Below are 20,684 nucleotides of genomic sequence, written 5' to 3'. Positions count from 1 at the left end.
AATAGGTAAATCAATGATTATAGTTGGGGATTCAATACTCTTCTTGGAATAGTTGACAGAATAAGTAGATAGAAAATTTGTAAGGATATAAAACATTGTCAAGCAATTTGACCTAATTGACAAGAGCAGAATCATGTTCTTTTCAAGTAAACATGGAATACTCACCAAGATAAACCATGTGCTCAATACATTTAATACATTTATTTATTTTTCAATTTTATTTTTTTTTATACAGCAGGTTCTTATTAGTTATTTTATACATATTAGTGTATATATGTGAATCCCTATCTCCCAATTCATCCCCCCACCCGCCACCTTCCCCACTTGGTGTCCATACGTTTGTTCTCTACATCTGTGTCTCTACTTCTGCCTTGCAAGCCGGTTCATCTGTACCATTTTTCTAGATTCCACATATATGTGTTAATATATGATATTTATTTTTCTCTTTCTGACTTACTTCACTCTGTATGACAGTCCCTAGGTCCATCCACATCTCTACAAATGACCCAATTTCATTCCCTTATGACTGAGTAATATTCCATTGTATATATGTACCACATCTTCTTTATCCATTTTTCTGTCAGTAGGCATTTAGGTTGCTTCCAAGACCTGGCTATTGTAAATAGTGCTGCAGTGAACATTGGGGTGCATGTGTCTTTTTGAATTATGGTTTTCTCTGGGTATATGCCCAGTAGTGGGATTGCTGGGTCATATGGTAGTTCTGTTCTTAGTTTTTTAAGGAAACTCCATACTGTTTTCCATAGTGGCTGTATCAATTTACATTCCCACCAACAGTGCAGGAGGGTTCCCTTTTCTCCACACCCTCTCCAGCATTTGTTGTTTGTAGATTTTCTGATGGTGGCCATTCTGATCAGTGTGAGGTGATACCTCATTGTAGTTTTGATTGGCATTTCTCTAATAATTAGTGATGCTGAGCAGATTTTCAAGTGCCTCTTGACCATCTGTATGTCTTCTTTGGAGAAATGTCTGTTTAGGTCTTCTGCCCATTTTTTTGACTGGGTTTTTTTTTTTTTTAATATTGAGCTGCATGAACTGTTTGTGTATTTTGGAGATTAATCCTTTGTCCATTGATTCGTTTGCAAATATTTTCTCCCATTCTGAAGGGTTGTCTTTTCATCTTGTTTATAGTTTCCTTTGCCTTGAAAAAGCTTTTAAGTTTCATTAGGTCCCATTTGTTTATTTTTGTTTTTATTTCCATTACTCTAGGAGGTGAGTCAGAAAAGATCTTGCTGTGATTTATGTCAAAGCATGTTTTACCTATGTTTTCCTCTAAGTTTTATAGTGTCCAGTCTTACATTTAGGTCTTTAATCCATTTTGAGTTTATTTTTGTGTATGGTGTTAGGGAATGTTCTAATTTCATACTTTTACATGTAGCTGTCCAGTTTTCCCAGCACCACCTGTTGAAGAGACTGTCTTTTTTCCATTGTATATCCTTGCCTCCTTTGTCATAGATTAGTTGACTGTAGGTGTGTGGGTTTACCTCTGGGCTTTCTATCCTGTTTCATTGATCTATATTTCTGTTTTTGTGCCAGTACCATATTCTCTTGGTTACTGTCACTTTGTAGTATAGTCTGAAGTCAGGGAGTCTGATTCCTCCAGCTCCATTTTTCTTTCTCAAGATTGCTTTGGCTATTCCGGGTCTTTTATGTCTCCATACAAATTTTAAGATTTTTTGTTCTAGTTCTCTAAAACATGCCATTGGTAATTTGACAGGGATTGCATTGAATCTGTAGATTGCTTTGGGTAGTAGAGTCATTTTCACAATGTTGCTTCTTCTAATCCAAGAACATGGTATATCTCTCCATCTGTTTCTGTCATCTTTGATTTCTTTCATCAGTGTCTTATAGTTTTCTGAGTACAGGTCTTTTACTTCCTTAGGTAGGTTTATTCCTAGGTATTTTATTCTTTTTGTTGTGATGGTGAATGGGATTGTTTCCTTAATTTCTCTCTGATCTTTTGTTGTTAGTGTATAGGAATGCAAGAGATTTCTGTGCATTAATTTTGTATCCTGAAACTTTACCAAATTCATTGATTAGCTCTAGTAGTTTTCTGGTAGCATCTTTAGGATTCTGTATGTATAGTATCATGTCATCTGCAAACAGTGACAGTTTTACTCTTCCAGTTTGTATTCCTTTTATTTCTTTTTCTTCTCTGATTGCTGTGGCTAGGACTTCCAGAACTACGTTAAATAATAGTGGTGAAAGTGGACATCCTTGTCTTCTTCCTGATCTTAGAGGAAGTGCTTTCCGTTTTTCATCATTGAGAGTGATGTTTACTGTGGGTTTGTCATATATGGCCTTTGTTATCTTGAGGTAGGTTCCCTCTGTGCCCACTTTCTGGTGAGTTTTTATTATAAATGTGTATTGAATTTTGTCAAAAGCCTTTTCTGCATCTGTTGAGATGATTGAAGATCTTTATCCTTCAATTTGATAATATGGTGTACCACATTGATTGATCTGCATATATTGAAGAATCCTTGCATCCCTAGGATAAATCCTACTTGATCATGGTGTATGATCATTTTAATGTGTTGTTGGATTCTGTTTGCTAGTATTTTGTTGAGGATTCTTGCATCTATATTCATCAGTGATATTGGTCTGTAATTTTCTTTTTTTTTATAGTATCTTTGTCTGGTTTTGGTATCAGGGTGATGGTGGCCTCATAGAATGAGTTTGGGAGTGTTCCTTCCTCTGCAATTTTTGGAAGAGTTTGAGAAGGATGGGTGTTAGGTCTTCTCTAATTGTTTGATAGAATTCACCTGTGGTCCTGGGCTTTTGTTTGTTGGAAGATTTTTAATCACAGTTTCAATTTCATTACTTGTGATTGGTCTGTTCATATTTTCTGTTATTTCCTGCCTCAGTCTTGGAAGGTTATACGTTTCTCAGAAATTGTTCATTTCTTCCAGGTTGTCCATTTTATTGGCATAGAGTTGCTTATAGAAGTCTCTTATGATGCTTTGTATTTCTGCGGTGTCCACTGTAACTTCTCCTTTTTCATTTCTAATTTTATTGATTTGAGTCCTCTCCCTCTTTTTATTGAAGAGTTTGGCTAAAGGTTTATCAATTTTGTTTTCAAAGAACCAGCTTTTAGTTTTATTGATCTTTGCTATTGTTTTCTTTGTTTGTTTCATTTATTTCCGCTCTGCTCTTTATGATTTCTTTCCTTCTGCTAACTTTGGGTTTTGTTTGTTCTTCTTTCTCTAGTTCCTCTAGATGTAAGGTTAGATTGTTTATTTGAAATTTTTCTTGTTTCTTTTTTTTTTTTTTTTTTTTTTTTTTGCGGTACGTGGGCCTCTCACTGTTGTGGCCTCTCCCGTTGCGGAGCACAGGCTCCGGATGCGCAGGCTCAGCAGCCATGGCTCACGGGCCCAGCCGCTCCACGGCATATGGGATCCTCCCAGACCGGGGCACGAACCCGTATCCCCTGCATCGGCAGGCGGACTCTCAACCACTGCGCCGCCAGGGAGGCCCGAAATTTTTCTTGTTTCTTGAGGTAGGATTGTATTGCTATAAACTTCCCTCTTAGAACTGCTTTTGCTGCATCCCATAAGTTTTGGATCGTCCTGTTTTCATTGTCATTTGTTTCTAGGTATTTTTTGATTTCCTCTTTGATTTCTTCAGTGATCTCTTGGTTATTTAGTAATGTATTGTTTAGCCTCCATGTGTTTGTGTTTTTTATGTTTTTTTCCCTGTAATTGATTTCTAATCTCATAGCATTGTGGTCAAAAAGTTGCTTGTTATGATTTCAATTGTCTTAAATTTACCGAGGCTTGATTTGTGGCCCAAGATATGATCTATCCTGGAGAATGTTCCATGTGCAGTTGAGAAGAAAGTGTAATCTGCTGTTTTCAGATGGCATGTCCTATAAATATCAATTAAATCTGTCTGATCTGTTGTGTCATTTAAAGCTTGTGTTTCCTTATTAATTTTCTGTTTGGATGATTTGTCCATTGGTGTAAGTGAGGTGTTAAAGTCCCCCACTTTTATTGTGTTACTGTCAATTTCCTCTTTTATAGCTGTTAGCATTTGCCTTATGTACTGAGGTGCTCCTATGTTGGGTGCAGATATATTTATAATTGTTTTATCTTCTTCTTGGATTGGTCCCTTGACCATTGTGCAGTTTCCTTCCTTATCTCTTGTAACATTCTTTATTTTAAAGTCTGTTTTATCTGACATGAGTATTGCTACTCCACCTTTCTTCTGATTTCCATTTGCATGGAATATCTTCTTCCATACCCTCACTTTCAGTCTGTATGTGTCCCTAGGTCTGAAGTGGGTGTCTTGTAGACAGCATATATATGGGTCTTGTTTTTGTATCCATTCAGCAAGCCTGTGTCTTTTGGTTGAAGCATTTAATCCATTTACATTTAAGGTAATTATTGATATGTATGTTCCTATTACCATTTTCTTAATTGTTTTGGGTTTGTTTTTGTAGGTTCTTTTCTCCTCTTGTGTTTCCCACTAAGAGAAGTTTCTTTAGCATTTGTTGTAAAGCTGGTTTGGTGGTGCTGAATTCTCTTAGCTTTTGCTTGTCTGTAAAGCTTTTGATTTCTCCATCAAATCTGAATGAGATCCTTGCTAGGTAGAGTAATCTTGGTTGTAGTTTTTTCCCTTTCATCACCCTAAGTATATTCTGCCACTCCCTTCTGGCTTGTAGAGTTTCTGCTGAGATATCAGCTGTTAAGCATATGGGAGTTCCCTTGTATGTTATTTGTCATCTTTCCCTTGCTGCTTTCAATAATTTTTCTTTGTCTTTAATTTTTACCAATTTGATTACTATGTGTCTCAGCGTGTTTCTCCTTGGGTTTATCCTGCCTGGGACTCTCTGCACTTCCTGGACTTGGGTGGCTGTTTCCTTTCCCATGTTAGGGAAGTTTTCGACTATAATCTGTTCACATATTTTCTCTGGACCTTTCTCTCTCTCTTCTCCTTCTGGGACCCCTATAATGTGAACCTTGTTGCATTTAATGTTGTCCCAGAGGTCTCTTAGGCTGTCTTCATTTCTTTTCATTCTTTATTCTGTTCCGTGGCAGTGAATTCCACCATTCTGTCTTCCAGGTCCATTCTTCTGCCTCAGTTATTCTGCTATTGATTCTTTCTAGTGTATTTTTCATTTCAGTTATTGTATTGTTCATCTCTGTTTGTTTGTTCTTTAATTCTTCTAGGTCTTTGTTAAACGTTTCTTGCATCTTCTCGATCTTTGCCTCCATTCTGTTTCCGAGGTCCTGAATCATCTTCGCTATCATTATTCTGTGTTCTTTTTCTGGAAGGTTGACTATCTCCACTTCATTTAGTTGTTTTTCTGTGGTTTTATCTTGTTCCTTCATCTGGTACTTAGTCCTCTGCCTTTTCATTTTGTCTATCTTTCTGTGATTGTGGTTGTTGTTCCACAGGCTGCAGAATTGTAGTTCTTGCTTCTGCTGTCTGCCCTCTGGTGGATGATGTTATCTAAGAGGCTTGTGCAAGCTTCATGATGGGAGGGAGTGGTGGTGGGTAGAGCTGGGTGTTGCACTGGCAGGCAGAGCTGAGTAAAACTTTAATCTGCTTGTCTGCTCATGGGTGGGGTTGGGTTCCCTCCCTGTTGGTTGTTTGGCCTGAGGCGACCCAGCACTGGAGCCTACCCGGTTCTTTGGTGGGGCCAATGGCAGACTCTGGGAGGGCTCACACCAAGGAGTACTTCCCAGAACTTCTGCTACCAGTGTCCTTGTCCCCTTAGTGAGCCACAGCCACCCCCCGCCTCTGCAGGAGACCCTCCAACACTAGCAGGTAGGTCTGGTTCAGTCTTCTGTGGGGTCACTGCTCTTTCCCCTGGGTCCTGATGAGCACACTACTTTGTGTGTGCCCTCCAAGAATGAGTCTCTGTTTCCCCCAGTCCTGTCAAAGTCCTGCAATCAAATCCCGCTAGCCTTCAAAGTCTGGTTCTCTGGGAATTCCTCCTTCCGTTGCTGGACCCTCAGGTTGGGAATCTTGACGTGGGACGCAGAACCTTCACTCTGGTGGGTGGACTTCTGTGGTATAAGTGTTCTCCAGTTTGTGAGTCACCCACCCAGTGGTTATGGGATTTGATTTTATTGTGATTCTGCCCCTCCTACCATCTCATTGCGGCTTCTCCTTTGTCTTTGGATGTGGGGTATTTTTTTTGGTGAGTTCCAGTGTCTTCCTGTAGATGACTGTTCAGCAGTTAGCTGTGATTCCAGTGCTCTCGCAAGAGGGAGTGAGTGCATGTCCTTCTACTCTGCCATCTTGAACCAATCTCCATTTAATACTTTTAAAAATAGTAAAATCGTATAGAACATGTTCCCTGACATTGGCTTCTCCTTTTTTATCCCCCTCATTTTGTTGATTACTGAGCAAGGCAAATTCTGAGATTCATTTTCACTTGGGTTACTTTACTCACAAACCTTACTTGGTTGATTATTTCCCTGTATGTCTCACATTGCCTTATAATTCTAAAGCCCATGTAGTGTTGATATTGCATATACACACACACACACACACACATATATACACGCTATACATACATACACTTATGTGAACTAAATATATCTATATATTTATGTTGTATATATTTGGAAGTATTTGTATCTATTTACATTTCTCCCCCCATTGTTGAGCTTGAAGACAGGGAGCTGTTCTGCACAATTTATTTCCCATAGTGTGTGTCCTAGGACATTATGGATAGCGGCTATTCAGTGGAGGTCTCTAAGTTAATTGACACTAAGATGTATAAGTACTTGACTCTAAAAGCATTGTTCCAATAATAGTGTAGAAAATAAATGTTAAATTGGGTTTAATTTTTATTGAGATTCTTTTCTCTTCTTATCCATAATACAGGTACATCAAGAGAGTGTACACATGATTGAAGTCACAAGCAATTTGATTAATGAAACTCTAGCAAATCACCCTGAGTGGGCAAAGTAAGAATGTTGTTTTGAGAAAAATAGAGATGGATGGCCAAGGTTCTATGTCTGTTTGCATGAAATGATCTTCATTGATACAGTTACCTTGGAAGAGAAAAGAAATTTGCCAAGGCTTTGATGAATGTTGTCATTTTTGTATAAAAATAACATGTAATGGGATGGTGGGGAGGGGGGAGTTCGTATATATGAATTGAGATTCACAGTTTTCCACATGTTTGTGACTTATTAAGCTTTCACCTACATTGTGTTATGTGTTCCTCAGTAGGTTGAAGAGATTATCCCCCTTTCACAGATGAGGAGGCAGGATCAAAGGCTAAGGAATTTGTGACAGTCCCCCATGGCACAGTCAGCAGTGTTCCCATATTGTATCGTTTTTGCGGCAGGATTGCAAACTGTGGCTCAGGGCCAAATCTAGCCACCTGTTCTTATAGAGTTTTATTGGAACAACTTATACCCATTCATTTACATGTTGTCTGTAGCTGTTTGGGGGCTACAAAGGCAGACAGAATTGAGTAGTTGTGATACAGATTATATGTTCCGAAAAGCCTAAAATATTTATTTACATTCTGGCCCTTTACAAAAGAAATCTGCCAACCCCTATCTTAGAGGATCTCTTTGTGTGCTTGTTTAATTTGGCTTCTGTGAGAGGGTTTTTATGTCTTTGAGGAGAGTGTTCAGCTGGACTACGCTGTTCACCTAATTGAACTTGATGACAAATTACATGACCTTTTTTACTAACGCCACGGTGGTCACTAATTTATGTTAGGAAATACTCTGCCAGTTGTAAGATTATAAATTGAGATTTAACTTGGTTTTTTCCTTTGACTTGACTTTATTTCTTTATATAAAACCTGCTTAGGACATTCCTTGAACTTGGTTTAGAATCATATTTAAATATTCTCAGAAGGACTTCTGTTATATTTCTACCCACTTATCTCCTATTACCCAGAGCATACTCAGTGCTTGTTCTCAATATTTCTGATTAGTTACAAACTGTAGTATATCCATTCAAATGAATAATACTTAGCATTAAACAAAAACGAACTGTCAGTTCATGCAGCAACATGGATGAATCTCAGAATAATTATGGTGAATGAAAGAAGTCAAGCAAAAGAGAGTCTATATGATATGATTCCATTTATGTTAAGTTCTAGAAAACACTAATCTAGTGACAGATCAGTGGCTATCTGTGGATAGGGGTGGGTTCCAGGGAGGGAGTACAGAGGGGCGCAAGGAAACTTTTGAGAGTGATAGGTATGTTCATTGTCTTAGTGAAGGATATAAGAAGTAACATTGATCAGATTTTATTCTGTAACAGTCTCCCTCTGTGCTGTGGAGAAAAGGTGGAAGGTGTTCCAAGACTTGAGCCTCTTAGACCAGTTAAAAGCTAGAGTAAAACTAGGTGAGAGGCAGTAAAGCTCTTAATTGTGGACAGTTGTTGTGGAGTGAACAGGACAGACAGATTTGTAAGATCTTAAGGGGTTAGTTGGTGATTAATTGGGTATAGGAAAACGAAACCTAGCGTGACTCTAATGTTTCAAACTTTCGAACTTAGTGGATGATGGTGGATTCACCAAGATAGGAAACAGAGAAGCAGATATGGTGGGAAAACTAATTCACTTACTTTTTACCTGATGAGTTTGAGGTGTTTATGGTAAGTGTCAAGAGAGGCCTCTAGTAGGCTATTGATTATGTTGGTGTACAGTTCAGGAGAGTGATCTGGAGTGAAGTTAAAAAACTGGCAGCCTTAATTATCTCCTTAGAAGAGGACTCTTTTTCTTTGGTGGTCATTCTTCTGTAGTGGAAATAAGTCCAAAGCCCTTCTGTACTGGTTTTCAATTGTAATAGTACTATCTCTACTATTGTTTTGAAGGCACACACAAACTAGGGAGCCCCAGATCAGAGTAGTTCAGAAAGTTGGTTGTTTTTGTTTTTAAATTTGGGAATAATTATAAAGTTCACAGGGACTTGCAAAGAAATGTATAGGGAGGTCCCCTGGACTCTTCGCCCCACCTTCTCTACTGTAGTTGTCATCTTGTATAACTATACAATAACAAAACCAGGAAATCGACATTTCATTAGTTTTACATGCACTTGTGTATGTATTTGTGCATGTAAATTATATGTGTTCTCTGCAGTTTTATCATGCTTCCTGTTAGCTATCAACACCATGTCAAGATACAGAACTGTTCCATCACCACAAGGCTCCGTCATGCCACCCCTTTTAGCCACACTTACCCTCTACCTCCTCCTCCAATATACTCCTAACCCTTGGCAACCAGTATTTTGTTCTCCATATCTATAATATTGTTGTTTGATGAATGATACATAAATCTAATCATAGAGTATGCAGCCTTGTGAGATTGGCTTTTTTCACTTAGCGTAATTCCCTTGAAGTCCACTGAAGATGTTGTATGTAGCAATAGTATGTTCCTTTTTATTGCTGAATAATATTCTGTTCAGGAAAGAATTTAAAAGCTATTTAGACTTCAGTAATTTGTGGGAGGTCTGATTCTTATGCAGCAGATTAGGGGGGTGGTCATGAATTAATAGTTTTCTTGCAAATCTCAGTACTCAGTGGATTCTTGTCCTGAAGATGGCAGTTGACCATGTGGGAAATTCATGTGGGTGCTCTTAGTGGAGGTGATACAGTTAAGAATTGATTAGATATACTTTCTTCCAGTGTGGTACACATTTTGTGTGCCCTACATAGGTACCTCGACTTCCTGTGGATGTGCTTGGTGAGCTGAAGTATAAATTAGAAAGACTCAGGGTAGGATCAGCCTAGTAGAGCTTCAAAGAAAATGAAGGTGAAGTTGGAACACACCTTAATTCTTTTCCTGGACAGTATTATTAGTCTAGAACTCATTTTCTACTTACTACTCACTAGTCTCAAGCCTGTTGATTCTCAGGACCTGCATTAGGAGATGGCACTACGATGGTACTGAACGTCACTTAGCCCTGCCCTTACTTGGGAGGAACCCAGTAGATGAAGCTGTTTTAAATTGGGGCTGTTCTCTTGGTAGGTCATACTGTGATAGAGATTAATCTTTACCCAGGACGATGAGGGTAGGCCAGTCCTAATTGTAGGAGCTTGGTTTCACCTGAGGGATACCTTTTGACTGAGGCTAGGAGAGTTAGTGATTGGCTGATGTAGTAAATATCTGAAGCAAGAAGCTCAGTTTAGAGGCTGTGGTTGGTATAAGACCAAGGTGTGTCCCAGTTTGTCCCAGCAAAGGTTGCTCAGGTTGTTTCTGGCCCCATGTCTCCTAGAGGGCACTGGTTGTGAGGAGGTCTGGACTGAGCCAAAGCCTTTGACTTGGCCTCACAACAGCTCCTCTTTATCTGTTGCTCTTCAGACACCTGCATGAATACAGTGGCAAAGTGTTTTCACAGCAGCCAGCAAGATTTTTTTAATCAGGCCTAATAGATGTTTGTTAGTCATTAAGGATCTATCCAGATACCTCTGTGAATTTCACACTTTTAAATAATAATACAGGTTATAATTTTCCCCTAAAATGTAGTACCATGTAACTGAAAATATTCAACAGTCTCTTGAAACCACTAATGAATCTATAAATACTGGAGTAATTTAAAAGCTACTTAATTTCTCCCAAGTCACATCTCTATTTAGAGATCCAAATTTCCTGTTCATATTATTATACTATAAGATTATTACATTTGTAAGTGTGTGATGTCAGTTAATGAGTGTTTAAAAAATTAAGCTCCAAGAGTTTGCTGCAGTGCACTATATTAGTTTTTCATTTTTTCTTTGTTTGTTTTAAATTAGTTGGCTTCCTGAGGCTCAGGTAGTCCAAAGAGCCCTTAATTCCGCGGCTAACAATGTGTATCAGTATGGACGAGAATGGATAACCCACAAGGTAAGGGAAGAGCCTCTTTTTGCATCTTTCTCTTTGCAGGGTCTTCATTGGTAGTGACTTCTTGCTTTGATAAAGCAAAAATGGAGATTCTGTTTAGAACAATTTCTATTTTTGAGATAGGCTTAAATCTGCAAGTCAACAAGCAATATACGATGAAATTAAACCTTCTGGATGATCATATTGATTAGTGCTGGTAGCCTGAACAATCTGAGAGGTAGGCCTTTTGTTTCATGTTCAAGATAGTTCTGATTCATTATTTGTGCTTTAGAACAGAATGATCACTAAGCTTGGGTGGACAAATAAGGCTTTGTGGAGAAAAAAGTATTAACACATATTATATTTTATTATTTACTGATAACTGTGCTTGGCAGTTTCCAATTTGTTTCATTTAATCTTTCCAAGAAACTTATTGTAGTCTGAATTATTTTATCCCCTTTATAGATGAGGAAACAGACTTAGCAAAGCTAAGTAAATTCCCTATGGTCATGGTAGTAAATTGCAGAGCTTGGTTTCAAACTGAAGACTAATTCCAAATCCCTTGCTCTTTCTACTGTGGTGTGCTAGAAGTGTGTGCCTGGAACTGAGTTTAGTGCTTTAATGTGGCACTTGAGATAAACCTTGAAGGAATGGAATGATAGGTCCTGGATGAATATAGAGAAGGAAGAGTATATTTTAAGAAGGGGTATTTATGTGATCCGAGATTTAGAGACAGGAAGCTGAAGCTTTGTGAAGGGGAGATGAAAGACAGAGGAGAAGGCACAGTTACCACAGCTAAGATCAGACTCCATGATATGGATTTGGGGTATCTCTTTTTTTTCCTGCCTAGTTTTGCCTGTGGAAATGAAGGTAATTTGAAGTTTTAATGTATTGAAGTAATTAGGATTGTCTAGGGATTGACAAGATTTGTTGCAGTGAGATGTGTGCCAGAAAAAACGTATTAGTGTGTGATTTCTTATTTAAAATTCAAAAACAAAATCTCAGAAAAAAAGGTATCTTGGAAATGATATTGTACATGCAGTAATCTGCTAACCTGAGGATGGAATTGTGGTCAACTTAAAAGTTAAGAGAAAAATGTGTTACTGATCTTCCTGGGTCCATGCCAGCTAACCAAATCAACTGTCACATGGAAGTTTTAAAAAAAATATTTATTGAATAAATGAAAGATAAGTACAGTTGACCCTTGAACAATGTGGTGGTTAGAGGCGCTGACCTTCTCTGTGGTCAAAAAACTCCCGTATAACTTTACAGTTGGTGCTCATATACCTGGTTCCACATCCTCGGATTCAACCAACCACAGATTGTGGAGCTCTGTAGTACATATTTAGTGAAAAAAATCCACGTGTAAGTGGACCTGTGCTGTTCCAACCTGTGTTGGTCAAAGGGCCACTGTATGTGGATATACATCTCGGAACTATCATAGAAGAAAGATCCAGTCATTGCAGAAGGCTTTTAGACTTTTATATGTGTATATGCCTGACTTATTCTATGGAAAGCATAGTGTTTGATTTTTGAATTATCTGTTCAGGAGAAATTTTTATTCTGGAATTCTTACGTATTTGGGAAAAGGATAAAGAAGGGGAATTTGGATAGCTGGAGAAATGTGCCTTAGATTTTAAAGAAGTAAATTTCAAATTACTTAGAGAAAAGATAGGTTTGAAACCTTTTGCTCAAGAGTCTAAAAGGAAAGACAGCTGAAGAGAGATGATATTGCTACGAAACACTATAAAATATTTGTGATCCTCATTTGCAAGACACAGGGATAATACATAAAAGCAACCATTGAATGTCCATTAACTGATGAATGGATAAACAAAATGTGGTATATCCACATACTGGGATATTATTTGGCCATAAAAAGGAAGGATGAACTGATACATTTTACAACATGGATGAACCTTAAAAACATTAGCCTATGTAAAAGAAGCGGTCATAAAAGACCACATCCATTTATGTAAAATGTGTGGAAGAGGCAAGTGTACAGAAACAAAGTAGAGTAGTGGTTTTCAGGGTAGGGGGATTGGGGAGAAATGGGGGATTGATTACTAATGAGTATGGAGTTTTCTTTTGGGGGGATGAAAATGTTCCAAAATTGATTTTGGTAATCGTTGCATAACTGTGAATGTACTGAAAAACTGTTGAGTTATACACTTAAATGGGTGAATTGGAGGACCTTCAAGATAGCGGAGGAGGAAGAGGTGGAGGTCCCCTTCCTCCCCACAAATACATGAAAAATACGTCTACATGTGGAACAACTCCTACAGGACACATACTGAATGCTGGCAGAAGACCTCAGACTTCCCAAAAGACAAGAAAATCCCCATGTACCTGGCCGTGTGGCTGACAGGGTCTTGGTGCTCTGGCCAGGTGTCGGGCCTGAGCTTCTGAGGTGGGAGAGCCGAGTTTAGGACATTGGAGCACCAGAGACCTCCCTGCACTATGTAATATCAATCGGTGAGAGCTCTCCCAGAAATCTCTGTCTCAACGCTAAGACCCAACTCCACGCAACGGCCAGCAAGCTCCAGTGTTGGATGCCCCATGCCAAACAACTAGCAAGACAGGAACACAACCCCACCCATTAGCAGAGAGGCTGACTAAAATCATACTAAGTTCACAGCACCCCAAAACACAGCACCGGACGCGGCCCTGCCCACCAGAAAGACAAGATCCAGCCCCACCCACCAGAACACAGGCACCAATCCCCTCCACCAGGAAGCTTACACAAGCCACTGAACGAACCTCACCCACTGGGGGCAGATACCAAAAACAACGGGAACTATGAACCTGCAGCCTGCAAAAAGGAGACCCCAAACGCAGTAAGTTAAACAAAATGAGAAGACAGAGAAATATGCAGCAGATGAAGGAGCAAGGTAGAAACCCACCAGACCAAACAAATGAAGAGGAAATAGGCAGTCTACCTGAAAAAGAATTCAGAGTAATGATAGTAAAGATGATCCAAAATCTTGGAAATAGAATGGAGAAAATACAAGAAACGTTTAAGAAGGACCTAGAAGAACTAAAGAGCAAACAAACAATGATGACCAACACAATAAATAAAATTAAAAATTCTCTAGAAGGGATCAATAACAGAATAACTGAGGCAGAAGAACAGATAAGTGACCTGGAAGATAAAATAGTGGAAATGACTACTACAGAGCAGAATAAAGAAAAAAGAATGAAAAGAACTGAGGACAGTCTCAGAGACCTCTGGGACAACATTAAACACACCAACATTAGAATTATAGGGGTCCTAGAAGAAGAAGAGGAAAAGAAAGGGTCTGAGAAAATATTTGAAGAGATTAGAGTTGAAAACTTCCCTAACATGGGAAAGGAAATAGTCAGTCAAGTCCAAGAAGCACAGAGAGCCCCATACAGCATAAATCCATGGAGAAACACGCCAAGACACATATTAATCAAAGTATCAAAAACTAAATACAAAGAAAAAATATTAAAAGCAGCAAGGGAAAAGCAACAAATAACATGCAAGGGAATCCCCATAAGGTTAACAACTGATCTTTCAGCAGAAACTCTGCAAGCCAGAACGGACTGGCAGGACATATTTAAAGTGATGAAAGGGAAAAACCTACAACCAAGGTTACTCTACCCAGCAAGGATCTCATTCAGATTCGATGGAGAAATTAAAACCTTTACAGACAAGCAAAAGTTAAGAGAATTCAGCAACACCAAACTAGCTTTACAACAAATGCTAAAGGATCTTCTCTAGGAAGGAAACACAAGAGAAGGAAAAGACCTGCAATAACAAACCCAAAACAATTAAGAAAATGGGAATAAGAACATACATATCGATAATTACCTTAAATGTAAATGGATTAAATGCTCCAACCAAAAGACATAGACTGGCTGAATGGATACAAAACCAAGACCCATATATATGCTGTCTACAAGAGACCCACTTCAGACCTAGGGACACATACAGACTGAAAATGAGGGGATAGAAAAAGATATTCCATGCAAATGGAAATCAGAAGAAAGCTGGAGTAGCAATTCTCATACCAGAAAAAATAGACGTTAAAATAAAGACTATTACAAGAGACAAAGAAGGACACTACATAATGATCAAGGGATCAACCCAAGAAGATATAACAATTGTAAATATTTATGCACCCAACATAGGAGCACCTCAATACATAAGGTAAAGGCTAACAGCCTTAAAAGGGGAAATTGACAGTAACACAATCATAGTAGGGGACTTTAACACCCCACTTTCACCAATGGACAGATCATCCAAAATGAAAATAAATAAGGAAACACAAGCTTTAAATGACACATTAAACAAGATGGACTTGATTGATATTTATAGGACATTCCATCCAAAAACAACAGAATAATACACTTTTTTTTAAACATCTTTATTGGAGCATAATTGCTTTGCAATGGTGTGTTAGTTTCTGCTTTATAACAAAGTGAATCAGTTATACATATACATATGTCCCCATATCTCTTCCCTCTTGCATCTCCTGTCCTCCCACCCTCCCAATCCCAGCCCTCTATGTGGTCACAAAGCACCGAGCTGATCTCCCTGTGCTATGCAGCTGCTTCCCACTAGCTATCTATTTTACGTTTGGTAGTGTATATATGTCCATGCCACTCTCTCACTTAGTCCCAGCTTCCCCTTCCCCTTCCCCATATCCTCAAGTCCATTCCCTAGTAGGTCTGCATCTTTTTTTTTGTCATCAGGGAATTTTTTTTATTATTATTATTATTTTTTACATCTTTATTGGAGTATAATTGCTTTACAATGGTGTGTTAGTTTCTGCTTTATAACAAAGTGAATCAGTTATACATATACATATATTCCCATATCTCTTCCCTCTTGCGTCTCCCTCCCTCCCACTCTCCCTATCCCACCCCTCTAGGTGGCCACAAAACACCGAGCTGGTCTCCTCCCTATGCTATGCAGCTGCTTCCCACTAGCTATCTGTTTTACATTTGGTAGTGTATATATGTCCATGCCACTCTCTCACTTTGTCACAGCTTACCCTTCCCCCTCCCCATATCCTCAAGTCCATTCTCTAGTAGGTCTGCATCTTTATTCCCATTTTGCCCCTAGGTTCTTCATGACCTTTTTTTTTTTTTTACATTCCATATATATGCATTAGCAAACAGTATTTGTTTTTCTCTTTCTGACTTACTTCACTCTGAATGACAGTCTCTAGGTCCATCCACCTCACTACAAATAACTCAATTTCATTTCTTTTTATGGCTGAGTAATATTCCATTGTATATATGTGCCACATCTTCTTTATCCATTCATCTGTTGATGGACTCTTAGGTTGTTTCCATGTCCTGGCTATTATAAATAGAGCTGCAGTGAACGTTTTGGTACATGACTCTTTCTAAATTATGGTTTTCTCAGGGTATATGCCCAGTAATGGGATTGCTGGGTTGTATGGTAGTTCTATTTGTAGTTTTTTAAGGAAACTCCATACTGTTCTCCATAGTGGCTGTATCAATTTACATTCCCACCAACAGTGCAAGAGGGTTCCCTTTTTTGCACACTCCCTCCAACATTTATTGTTTGTAGATTTTTTTTTTTTTAAATATTCTGCATTTAATTTTTAAAGTTACAGCTGGCTTTTCATGTCACCACAAATCCCCAGTTCCTCTTCATCCTTTCCCCATCATATGTACACAGAGACACCCAGATACACGACAGCCACGGCAAACATATACTGTTTTTTTATTTTTTTTGCAGTATGTGGGCCTCTCACTGCTGTGGCCCCTCCCGTTGCGGAGCACAGGCTCTGGACTGCAGGCTCATCGGCCATGGCCCACGGGCCCAGCCTCTCCGCGGCACGTGGGATCTTCCCAGACTGGGGCATGAACCCGTGTCCCCTGCATTGGCAGGCAGACTCCCAACCACTGCGCCATCAGGGAAGCCCTGTTTGTAGATTTTTTGATGATGGCCATTCTGACCAGTGTGAGATGATACCTCATTGTAGTTTTGATTTGCATTTCTCTAATGATTAATGATGTTGAGCATTCTTTTGTGTGTTTGTTGGCAATCTGTATATTTTCTTTGGAGAAAATGTGTATTTAGGTCTTCTGCCCATTTTTGGATTGGATTGTTTGTTTTTTTGATACTGAGCTGCATGAACTGCTTGTAAATTTTGGAGATTAATCCTTCCTCAGTTGCTTCCTTTGCAAATATTTTCTCCCATTCTGAGGGTTGTCTTTTGGTCTTGTTTATGGTTTCCTTTGCTGTGCAAAAGACTTTAAGTTTCATTAGGTCCTATTTGTTTATTTTTGTTTTTATTTCCATTTTTCGAGGAGGTGGGTCAAAAAGGATCTTGCTCTGATTTATGTCATAGTGTTCTGCCTATGTTTTCCTCTAAGAGTTTGATGGTGTCTGGCCTTACATTTAGGTCTTTAATCCATTTTGAGTTTACTTTTGTATATGGTGTGTTCTAATTTCATTCTTTTACGTGTAGCTGTCCAGTTTTACCAGCACCACTTATTGAAGAGGTTGTCTTTTCTCCACTGTGTATTCTTGCCTCCTTTATCAAAAATAAGGTGACCATATGTGCGTGGGTTTATCTCTGGGCTTTCTATACTGTTCTATTGATCTATATATTTCTGTTTCTGTGCCAGTAGCCTACTGTCTTGATTACTGTAGCTTTGTTGTATAGTCTGAAGTCAGGGAGGCTGATTCCTCCAGCTCTGTTTTTTTCTCAATATTGCTTTGGCTATTCGGGGTCTTTTGTGTTTCCATACAAATTGTGAAATTTTTTGTTCTAGTTCTGTGAAAAATGCCAGTTGTAGTTTGATAGGGATTGCGTTGAATATGTAGATTGCTTTGGGTAATAGAGTCATTTTCACAATGTTGATTCTTCCAATCCAAGAACATGGTATATCTCTCCATCTGTTTGTATCATCTTTAATTTCTTTCATCAGTGTCTTATAGTTTTCTGCAGACAGGTCTTTTGTCTCCTTAGGTAGACATACAGAGTGAAGTAAGTCAGAAAGAGAGAAACAAATACTGTATGCTAACACATATGTATGGAATCTAAACAAAAGAAATACGGTTCTGATGAACCTATGTGCAGGACAGGAATAAAGACGCAGACCTTGAGAATGGACTTGAGGACACGGGAGTGGGAAGGGTAAGCTGGGATGAAGTGAAAGGGTAGCATTGACATATATACACTACCAGATGTAAAATAGATATCTAGTGGGAAGCAGCTGCGTAGCACAGGGAGATCAGCTTGGTGCTTTGTGACCACCTAGGGGGGTGGGATAGGGAGAGTGGGAGGGAGACGCATAAGAGAGGGGATATGGGGATATATGTATACATATAGCTGATTCACTTTGTTACACAGCAGAAACTAACAGAACATGGTAAAGCAATTATACTCCAATAAAGATGTTAAAAAAAGTGATATATATAAAAATGAATGGTTGAATTGTAAGGTGTGTGTTATATGTCAGTATAATTGTTTAAATAAAAAAGAACCATTGAAATTGAAGAGGTAGCTTTCCAGTAAGCTCAGATCTTATCCAGCTAAGAATCATGTAAGAATTGGGTCCTAAGAACTAACGTGTAGAAAGGGTCAAACTAGGGGAAAAAAATGTTACACTCAGGAAGGGAAAAGAGTTTTTTATAGGGTGTGTTCAGGTATGAACAGAGAGGGTTCCTGTCTGTCTGCCCTCAGCCTCCTTTGTCAGCCATATCTCCCATGTCCTCTATGCATTGTTTGGGTTCTACTCAGACCTCCCAGTTTACTATTTTCTCAATATTCAGCTTACTTTTGTCATACAACATCCTTGCTTTAACTATCCTTTCTACTTGTATTCTCTTTCTAAAATTTGTACCTAGAGATACTGCCCTGATACAGCAAGAGAATAAGTAATGAGCACATTTCCTCTGTCCCTTCTCTGATGACAAGAATGAAGAAAGTGACAGCCAGCGCACAAACATGTCAGGCACTGTTCTAAATGCTGGCGAAAAGCAGTAAACCAGAAAGAATTACAACTCTTCTGGAGCCTTACATTCCGGGTGAAAGGAGACAAACATTAAATGTGCAAACAAATAAAAGTTTCAGATCTGAAAGTGCTGTGACCAGAGTAAACAGAGTGATGTGGTAGAGAGTAACTCCAAGTGATGCTTTAGCTAGAATGGCCAGAGAATGCCTCTGAGAAGGTGATGTTTTCACTAAGACTTGAATGGTGAGAAGGAGGCAATTTATGAAGGTCTTCGAAAAGAATGTTTCAAGTTGAGGGCATAGAAAATTCAGAGGCCCTGAGATGGGAAGGAGCTTGAATGAGGGAAAGAAAGGTCACTGTGGCTGGAATAAGGAATGTGGTGTTGAAACAAGCCTTTAGGTCATAAAGAACTTGGGATTTTAATTTAGCTGCAGAGGACTTTAAAACAGGGATATGACCAGATTTAGGATATTGAAAGCTCATTTTGGCTGCTTTATGGAGAAGTGGGCAAGAATAAAGAAGGCAGGGAGACCAGTTGAAAGAGTATTCTGATAGTCCAGGTGAGATGTTGATGAGTTGGACTAAGATTGTAGAAGTGGAAATTGAGAGAAATTGTCATATTTGGGATATGTTTTTGAGGTTGTCTTGACATGAATTGCTCATGGATTGGTTATGGAGTGCAAGGGAAGGAAGTTTTTCGTTTGTCTAACTAGAAGGATAGCTGTACACTTAGATGAAGAGAATTGGAGGTGGTAGTGGGGTGTAGGTGTTGCATGTAGATTGGTAATTCTGTTTCAGGGCATATTAAATATCTTAAGTAGACATACAATCGGACATACCTAGCTGGAGCTCAAGGGAGAGATCTGGGCTGTAGATGGAAGTTTGAATATCAGATAGTACCCATGTGATTGGTAGAGATGAACTGTATTAGTTTTGGTAGGGCTGCCATAACAAAGTACTATGAACTTTGTGCTTCAACAACATAAATTAATTTTCTCACAATTCTAGAGGCTACAGGTCCAAGATCAAGGAGTCAGCAGAATTGGTTTCTTCTGAGGCCTCTTTCAGCTTGGCTTATAGATGTCCTTTGTCTTCACATGGTCTTCCCTCTATGTGTGTTTATGTCCTTATGTCCTCTTTTTATAAGAACACAGTAATATTGAATTAGGACCTACCCCAATGATCTCATTTTAATTTGGTTACCTCCTCAAAGACCCTATCTGCAAATACAGTCACATTCTGAGGTACTGGCGGTTAGGACTTCAGCATAAGAATTTAGGGGCGGGGGACACAATTAAGCCCATAACATGGCCTAAGGAGAGAATATAGCTAGAAGAGGACCAAAGGTAGATTCCTGCAGCACTTAAGCTTTTGAAGCTCAGAGAAGTGAGCTAGCAGAGAAGACTGAGGGCAGGTAAGATCAGAAAAGTCAGTAAGCATGGCTTAATTCTCTTAAAACCTAAAGAAGCTCTCTTAGAGATCTAAGAATAAAGGAAAGAAAAAAGAAGCAAAAAGATGGGAGAGAGGAAATTTACTGGGGATATTGAGGAGTAGAGTTTAAGGAAAGAACATAATGTGGTTAGAGGCAATTAAATAGGCTGGAACATTTTAGTTTGATTTGGAACAGATAGAAAGACCCAGCATGTATTAATTTTACTGAATTGTTGCCTGAAATATTAACCCAGATAATATCTGTATTTCTTCCAGCTTCATAAAATTCTTGGAGATAAGGTGAACAATACTGCCGTAATTGAAAAGCAAGTACTAGAACTTTGGGACAGACTGTATCATTCTTGGTTTGTAAAGGTAAGTTATTTTAGCTAAGGATTTCAGTTGTAAACTAATAGTGTCCTTTTATTTTATGGACTCATTGACTAGGTAGGATTGTGTTAACATTGGGATTTCATTTATTGACATTTTT

The 20,684-nt window shown here is 38.7% G+C and overlaps 1 protein-coding gene across 3 annotated transcripts in view; it reads left to right on the top strand.

The window, feature by feature from the left end:
- Nucleotides 1-20,684, top strand: part of TMEM245 (transmembrane protein 245) — a gene marked incomplete at both ends in the record, with an annotated part of 97,860 nt that overhangs the window by 42,233 nt on the left and 34,943 nt on the right. For all 3 annotated transcript variants that reach the window (XM_079705830.1, XM_079705828.1, XM_079705829.1), the window contains 3 exons: nt 6,856-6,938; nt 10,732-10,822; nt 20,471-20,569. In XM_079705830.1, coding sequence (XP_079561956.1) covers nt 6,856-6,938; nt 10,732-10,822; nt 20,471-20,569 — 273 coding nt within the window. The remainder of the gene's footprint in view (nt 1-6,855; nt 6,939-10,731; nt 10,823-20,470; nt 20,570-20,684) is intronic.

Source organism: Hyperoodon ampullatus (assembly GCF_949752795.1).
Source record: "Hyperoodon ampullatus genome assembly, chromosome: 6".
NCBI classification, from domain to species: Eukaryota; Metazoa; Chordata; class Mammalia; order Artiodactyla; family Ziphiidae; genus Hyperoodon; species Hyperoodon ampullatus.
Note: the sequence above shows the minus strand (reverse complement) of the source record. Positions and strands in the feature narration are given on the sequence as shown.